The sequence below is a fragment of the Pinus tabuliformis genome, chromosome 8 (assembly GCF_031772625.1).
Source record: "Pinus tabuliformis cultivar Carrire ecotype Pingquan chromosome 8, CPIR1, whole genome shotgun sequence".
NCBI classification, from domain to species: Eukaryota; Viridiplantae; Streptophyta; class Pinopsida; order Pinales; family Pinaceae; genus Pinus; species Pinus tabuliformis.
This window is the reverse complement of record NC_142294.1, coordinates 510815135-510823343: the sequence shown is the minus strand read 5'-3', so window position 1 is coordinate 510823343 and position 8209 is coordinate 510815135. Positions and strand designations below refer to the sequence as shown.

Sequence of the window (8209 nt, the reverse complement as noted above, 5' to 3'; positions counted from 1 at the left end):
TAATATTTTTATTAGTATAAAAAATTAAGTATTAAACTATAAATAATTTTATTATTATAAAAACTTAGGCGATCGTGAAGTATATATATTTATCTTTGTATGCCGAACCGTACAATATAATGAACTTATTTCCCTACGCTATACTTAATAAACAATTTTAATGTTAAATACTTCAAATATGTAAAAATAACTTATAATCTTTACCATTCATTCAACATAATTGCGTCTTTTAATCATTCTTCTACTGTCCTTACAACTTTAGTTGTAGAGCGTTACTACGAGAGGTTTATATTTTTCACAATTCTCGATTTACATCGATGAAGGATTGAAATGAGAAATAAATGCCAGGTTATCAGTCATTGCAGTGATCGTGGGAAGATTCGTTGATGTTTTGAGACGTAGTTGTTTTTGTCAAAGATGGTGGAGAGGATTCTTTTATTGGTTGATCGGTACTTTTAAACTTGGCCTCTTCTCCCAGCGCTTCTACTGCGACAATCACACTTTGTAACCTTGCCACTGTTTCTATCAAAAGCGCAGAAAAGCTAGTCAGAGGAAAGACCTCCATGATTGTGGTTAAGGGCTTCTCTTCAACAGGTTGCCAACTCTTGGTATTAATGAAAAGCTCTGGCTGAGCTCTCAGCGAATTTTGGAGTTCCGCCACCATTTCCTTTAACCGATCCATCATTAAAATTGGATTTATACTTCTCATTGTCCTTATGTGGTCCGCTAGTTCACTAAGAATGTTGGCAGACTCTCTTCCGATTTCAATGCATGGTCTCTTCAAATATTCTCTCCGAGAAAGTGGCCTCTGATCACACAATATCATCACTAATAATTAATGATACGAAATTGATTGGCATCTGGAAATAAGAAAGCAATATATAGGAGAATTTGACCAACATTACCTGAATCTCAGCATTTAACAATCCATTTATAGCCTCCACATAGTAGGCGCAGTCTCGAGTCACGCTTCCAACTTTTACATAAAGTCGCCATGGATATCTGAAAAAAAAACTTCCATGCGGTGGTTCCCGCGAAATTTGCCTGCAGAATTAAATGTTCTCTGTTAAAGATAAATGGATAGTCGAACTTATGTGATAGAAGATGAAAGTGTATAGTGATGAATTATGATACCTACCAGTGACTTTTTTGTAGTCTTCGAGTTCAACACACATTTATAGCTTCTTCCAACCTTATCATCGCCTGAATCCTCGACATCTTTGGACTCCACGAAGTACTCTGCAATGCATTCTGCAAGTGAAAATACATAAGTGAATGAATATTTTCACGAATCTGTAATATTATAGATTTAGGAATATTTCGGGCTAAGTGAAGTAAATGGTTTAAGGTTGTTTCTTCTTTTCAAGACTTTGAAATATTCTTTAAATCGGCAATGAAGATATAAATGATATAGGTACAATCAAAATAAAGATAATTAATCATAAGACATGAATGATTTATTTTTTTTCCAATGTTGTAGCTTAAATCTGCAAACAAATAAAAATGATACAGGTACAATCAAGATAAAGATAATAAATCATAGCAAATGAATGATTTATTGTTTTTCCAGGGCTATAGCTTACCGTGGAGAGATCCAGCCAATCCTTCTAGGTTATGTATAATGGAATTGTGAAGATCATCTCCAGCCCATATGGGAAAAGCAAACACATTTATTATGAAAGAGAGTGTACACCCTATCACTATCGTCGCTAGTCTCTGATGCGCCAATTTCTAAAATGTTTTCAATGCGAGAACCAAAAATGGCAACGAGATTGAAGGTAATAATGAAGATGACGATCCCGTAATCGTATCTTTGCTTGATCACTGGAAAGAAATGCGAATATGTGCACACTGTACCTGCATCGATCACCGAAGGGAAGCATAAACATCATAACGCTGAAAAGTGAAGTACCGAACATACCATGCATAATTATATTTTCCATTGTTGGGATTGACTAGAATGTACCGACTTAAGGCAAAAACAGAGACAGCGAGTATAACTCGTTCGCAGTTTTTCCCCGTAAGTTCTGTAACATAGCTCATCCCCACTCCCAATAATCCTGCCATCAGTGTGGCAAAAGATATGTTCAGACCTTTGCTCAAGGTAGCACCTGTATTATGTCATTAAATCATTAAGGCGCAAAACATTGCTTTATTATTGTGAAAGCCCAATAGCTGGTCTAATGAGATACTATATAGTCATGAAACCCTCATACCAAAATTTAAAATGTGTGAAGATACCCAGAGGTATTTGGTGAATAATTACCTACAGTGAAGTCGAAGACCACAACGACAGTCATGACAACCCATATGGCATTTCCACCAAAAGTATTAAACAATGGCTTGACGAAGTAAAATGCAGAGACCAAAGAGAGTGCAAGGAACTTTGATGGAATGGATAACTCTTCGAGGATCATCCACACCCACCTGCCAAATCCTTCTGCTCACAGAAATGACAGATCTTTTGTATTGGTGAAAAGCTTGAGAAATTCTCCTAACCACACGGTCGTAGAAGGTCTCTTGGATGGTATTCGCTTCCATCCCTTCCTTAACATTAATTTCCCACTCCAGAGGCTGTGACTGAATCATCGTGCCCCCCATTCTAACTATTTCTTTCAGCACGAGCTCCAGAATTAAACTTCAAACTGGGAAACCCTTCAATATATCAGCAGGTTTAAGGTTATGAAATATCACTCAAGCTCTTTCTTTCTCTCAAAATTCTTTGGCTATATATCCAGTCAAGAGAAGACAGTCCTCTTGATGCAGCGTTTAGGGCCTGGCTACAATGTCCCAGCATAGTTCCCTTTCTATCCTTTTATAAGTACAAAGACGTACAAAAAAATGACTTGTTCAGTACGAAACACGACGGAAGGGAGAAAGGCGGCCACTAACTGGACCTCCGGGAAGGATTTTCAAGTCGCATTTGTGCATTATGACTAGTATAAATTTCGAATGTGGGCCGCAGAGCACATTCGGCCAGGTCTCTAGGGCTATAATTAGCATAGCACATATAAAGATGGATATACTAATAAATAATATAGTCCACAGAGCGAGCAAGGACATTAAATATTTTTTTATAACGGTGAAAACTTTATACAATTGCAAAGGCGTTTTTCACCATCAACCCACCAACTGCACAATACCATTCCGCGTGTGGCTTCCCACATGATGCAGGCAAATATAATTGGGAGATGGATATACAGATCTCGAGTCAGTCAAATTCAGTCCACAAAGGGACATAGACATTAGGCCCATATATATGTATACGGATGTTTTTTAAGAATTACATGTTTAAATTATAAAATGTGCATAATCCTGGTTAACAAGTTTTCTAAGCCGCACAAAATTAAAATATTATACGCTTTATTGGATATAAAAATATGTTCAACAAATTCTATGTTTATTGATGTAATAATCCACAAATATTAAAATATTATACACTTTATTGTATATACAAATATCTTTAAGAATTACATGTTTAAATTATAAAATGTGCATAATCCTGGTTAACAAGTTTTCTAAGCCGCACAAAATTAAAATATTATACGCTTTATTGGATATAAAAATATGTTCAACAAATTCTATGTTTATTGATGTAATAATCCACAAATATTAAAATATTATACACTTTATTGTATATACAAATATCTTTAACAAATTCTATGTTTATTGATGTAGTAATCCACAAATTCTATGTTTACTGATGTAATCATCCATATAACTACGGTAGCATATGAATTAAATTTGAGTAAATACTATTAATCTAGAATAAAATGTCAATTTTAGTTAATTATTGTTTGTTAATTATTATTTTTTGGTAATTTTATTTGTAGGTAGTTTGTTATTTTTTTTTACTTTATTAATTTTAATAATAAATTACATGTTTTTAATTGAATATTTGTATACATTTTAAATGTATGATTTTTCAATCTAAAATAGTCTTAAAATTACTATATATAAGTATAATATTTGAATCTTTGAAAAATTATATATTTATTGTTAATTTTTTGTATGATGAATGACAATATCATTGTAATCAATGAAAAGTATCACCAAGGCACATTGTTAAAAATATTTTTGGAAATGAATTAGTTTCTAATTTCAAAAACTCTTGTTGTCCTAACCGTGCCATGACTACATTGACTACCAATGATGGGCATTTTGCATATGAACTTTCTCCTCCTTTACAAGGGCTTTTCTACATGACAACTTCACTATAAGATAATGTGTTTTGAAAACCAGATTCAATCCATTCACAATAAGATGATGTCTTATCATAGTGCATTTAGACATTCATGGGAAATTCCTTGATTTGTTGGAGTTGTTCTGTATTGATTGGAAGGCTCCAATAACTAATTCTTTATTCATGGGTGACTATGTAGATCGAGGATATTATTATGTGTAGATAGTGACACTTGTAGTTGCTGGAAAGTATGCTATAGGGATATAATTACTATTCTTTGGCTGCTTTTCATTGACAATTATTCGAACCCATTCTTTATTTATGCGTGACCATGTACATCGGGGATACTATTATGTGTAAAGAATGACACTTGTAGTTTCTCTAAAAGTAAGCTATAGGGATATAAATACTATTATTTGACTACTTCCTATTGACAACTTGATTTGAAAGAAGATCTTATGCTAGCAAAGTGGCCTCTTCCGATAATTCGACACACTCGACAATACAATCTATGATTTTGAACCTACTATTCCAGACTCCAATATCAATAATCACGAACCCTTTAGTGTGAGGTAATTCTTCGAAAGTCATTGTCAACGTGAACATTATCATTACACAGTTCATATTACAAGAAGAATAAAAGAAGACACATTGTCCCTTGGCACCATTGGCACTCAAGTGAAGGTTTCTCAACTTCTAGCCCACTAGAGGAATTGGTTATGATGGTCGCTCAAGTCTCCAACAACTTCTTCTAATCCAGCCACCAAAAATTTCTCGAGTGACTTTCTTTTCTCATACAAGTGCTTCAAACACAAGCTTGGCCTTCTCTTTCGAATAAATTTTTTATTTGAGTCCTTTGCCAATGTTGAATCCCATGAATCACACCACGCATTGGACCAAACCATAGACACAAAAGACAAATCTATTCACAACCGATATATTCTACTCTTTACATGTTCTAGGCCCTCCCTTAAAGGAGTCAAGCCCATAGTTGCTCTGACACCAAATTACAATATTAGAAAAAAATGTGCTAAGCACACTTTATCTTAATTTTTTTAATGGCATGTATAAATACAATAATGATTTTTCAAGATTGACAAGTTAATTTGATTGCTTAATCAACTAGCTAAGAAGTATCTCAACCACACACTAATCTAGAAAGCATCTAGTTGGATAATATATCTTGAACAATTATAACTAACTAACCCATAAATAATAGTAACAATTTGCTCATTGAATTAATGTCCACACTTAACACAAGTAGGAGTTACATAATCCAACATCAAATCATAAAAACTAACTAAATTATAACTTTATTTTATTTTATTTTTATTTTTTTTGTAAGTTAATTTTTCTATTACTTCAAAGTTTCTTATTACATCATTCAAAACATTTCAAATCAACACAGTTCATACCATTATCGGTTTCAATCTTCCACATGGGAAAGCAAATCTATTGACCGAAAATGTAATAACATGAGTTAAAAGTAAGAGCCTACTACAGTGATAAACAAATGCTAATAGAGGCAGAGTGTCATGAAGAGATAGAAAACTAAATAAAGTCATGACAAGTGATTGAAAATATGATGAGGTCATTGGAATAAGATCTTGTGCACTACTACCAATAGAGCAGAAAGATTGAGTTCACATTTAAGATCGATTTCTACATGAGCCAGACAAGCATCTAAGCTGACCAAACAAGAGTGTTGATGGTGTTGGACCCTTTTTATCTCATTCAGGGAAGAAATAATGTCATTTGAATATTCATGTTTCTCTTTCATGACTCTTTCTAAAAGAGTTTTCAACTTAAAATGGAGGGTGATGCAATTTAGGTATTGGTTATGTCTTCCCCTACTATGAATAGGTTTAGGAAGCCAATTGGCTACTTCCTCCATGATCTTAGAGTCAATGTATGTCTATAAGTCATTGTTAGTGTAGGTTGCTAGCTAGCAATTTTCTTCATGGATATTCAAATGTGGGAGAGTGAAAAATGGTTGTATCTTCCTAAGCCTATGCTTGGGCACGTTGGAAACCCTTCTCACCTCTACCCCCACCACCCTTTTAGTTACACATGCATTACCATGGCATAATGCCACAATGGGAAAAGAACAAAGCTAGACAAATGACACACACCATACTTGCAAAAATAAGAAGTATTTTAAAGATACCAAAACCGAAGACAAACTTTTAAGAGAAGAGGAAATTGGGTGATCTAAACCTATAGGAAAAAGAGTCCCATACACCGGACACACAAAAACTACCTCAAGATAGAAACCCCCCTGCGCTAGTGGACACAAAGAACAAATCACAGTGAACCCGGTAAAGAATTAAATTGAAATCTCAAAAATAAAACCAACTTAACTCAAATCCAGAATAATAAACAACATGAAAGGAAGGACAAGGTTGAAACCTACTATCATTATCCCTTAGCCGAAGCTGGCACAATCTTAGATGCAGAATATAGGTTGGCACTGCCAACCTATATATATATATATATATATATATATATATATATATATATATATATATATATATATATATATATATATATATATAGATAAGCATGCAGTATATAAGCGTGTAGATTCTTCACATGTAAACTTGGGCCAACGCCATGGCTTACTAATAAAACATGTCCAAAATACCATAACTTATGTTCATATATTAGTTTTTTTCTTTTCTTTTTAATTAATCAATTTAATTAAAAATGTAAAAAACATAAATATTTTTAAATAAATTTCTATATTTTAATTTGTAGCTAACACTAAAATTTATAACTACTATTAAAAATATTTTAAAATATTTTGTCAAAATTAAATCCTATCATCCAACTAATAATTAAATTAATTATAACTAAATTAAAACTCTAAATTCCTATTCGGAAAAAAATTAAAAATAAAAATGTATTATATTTTTGAATTCCAAAAACCCAAACAAAACCAAGCAAAAATAAAAATGTTAGAATACGACAACAAGCAAAACTTTGTAAAATATGCATTATGCATTAACAACCCAAGATTATCAATACCAAATATTTCACATTCAGAACTTAATATGTTACATACCTTGACTAACAGCGGAAGATTTAATGGTTGCCATCTTCTGTCTTCTGTCTTCTGTCTTCTTCTCAGAATTCGGTTTCTCTCCTCTTGCCCTCACTTCCTTTATGTGCTTCTTGATGGAGAAGAATGCAACTCTTGTGTGTGGGAGAGAGAGGACCCAATCCTTTATATATTATTTAACTCTAATCTGGTACGTCCATCATATACCAATTCAACGCTTAAGATCTAATGCTTTAATGCTTTAATGCTTTAATGATTAGATCGGGTCACATTAAGATTAGAAACTGCTTTAACGTTAAAAGCATTTGCTGTTTCCAATAGCAGATTTCTAACATTCTCCCACTTGACCCGACTATTCATAATATTAAGTGTTGAACATCATACTATGATAAATTGCTGAGAGTTATGGCGGTTGTGCACTATTAATTCAATGCATTCCCTTCCATATACTACAATACCAGTAATCCATCAATTCATACTCATAATTTATATAAAACAGCATAATGGTCCACATAATGTCTTATATCATAATGATTTATAGCTTTACGCCTGTGCTACAGTAAATCCAGAAATGGTTCTCATTTTTAAAGAAAGAAATAGCGCCACATGTATTGGTTCGAAACTTTGAAAAGCCCCACTTTTGACTATTCCTTCCTTTCCGTGCATAACCTGCAAAATTTACTATGCTTATTCTTTCTGTTTAAATCGGTGGAGATGCCAGGATTGAACCGATGTCCTCAGGGTATCCACAAGTATCACCGGAATTGTAATTTTTCCTTGAAATAATTAAATATGATCTTTCTGATTCCTAAAAGACACTACGTCAAGCCATTTCGCCACGGCCAAGCCCTCCATGGTCCTTTATGATCCTTATGGGACTCTTCCCTTATGCACAGAGATAGACGCCAATTGGAAATCTGATTGTGACGCGTCATAAAGCGAAGCACATTAAGATTAGAAACTGC

The 8209-nt window shown here is 33.4% G+C and overlaps 1 protein-coding gene across 1 annotated transcript; it reads right to left on the bottom strand.

The window, feature by feature from the left end:
• Nucleotides 1–352: 352 nt before the first annotated feature.
• On the bottom strand, nucleotides 353–2417 carry LOC149236334 (aluminum-activated malate transporter 8-like). Its single transcript, XM_089368850.1, has 6 exons — nucleotides 2267–2417; nucleotides 1971–2111; nucleotides 1667–1857; nucleotides 1193–1251; nucleotides 906–1044; nucleotides 353–808 (listed from the first exon to the last, which is right to left on the bottom strand). Exons 1-6 carry the CDS (start codon nucleotides 2415–2417, stop codon nucleotides 353–355), a joined length of 1137 nt encoding a protein of 378 aa, XP_089224976.1.
• Nucleotides 2418–8209: the final 5792 nt, after the last annotated feature.

Excerpts from the sequence above, each read along its gene's own strand:
- LOC149236334 (XM_089368850.1), bottom strand. The coding sequence starts at position 2,417 with ATGATCCTCGAAGAGTTATCCATTCCATCAAAGTTCCTTGCACTCTCT. Across the intron at positions 1,252-1,666 it reads CTCTCTTTCATAATAAATGT|AATGCATTGCAGAGTACTTC; the intron begins GTTTGCTTTTCC and ends TTTCACTTGCAG. Across the intron at positions 1,045-1,192 it reads AGGATTCAGGCGATGATAAG|GCAAATTTCGCGGGAACCAC; the intron begins GTTGGAAGAAGC and ends TTAATTCTGCAG.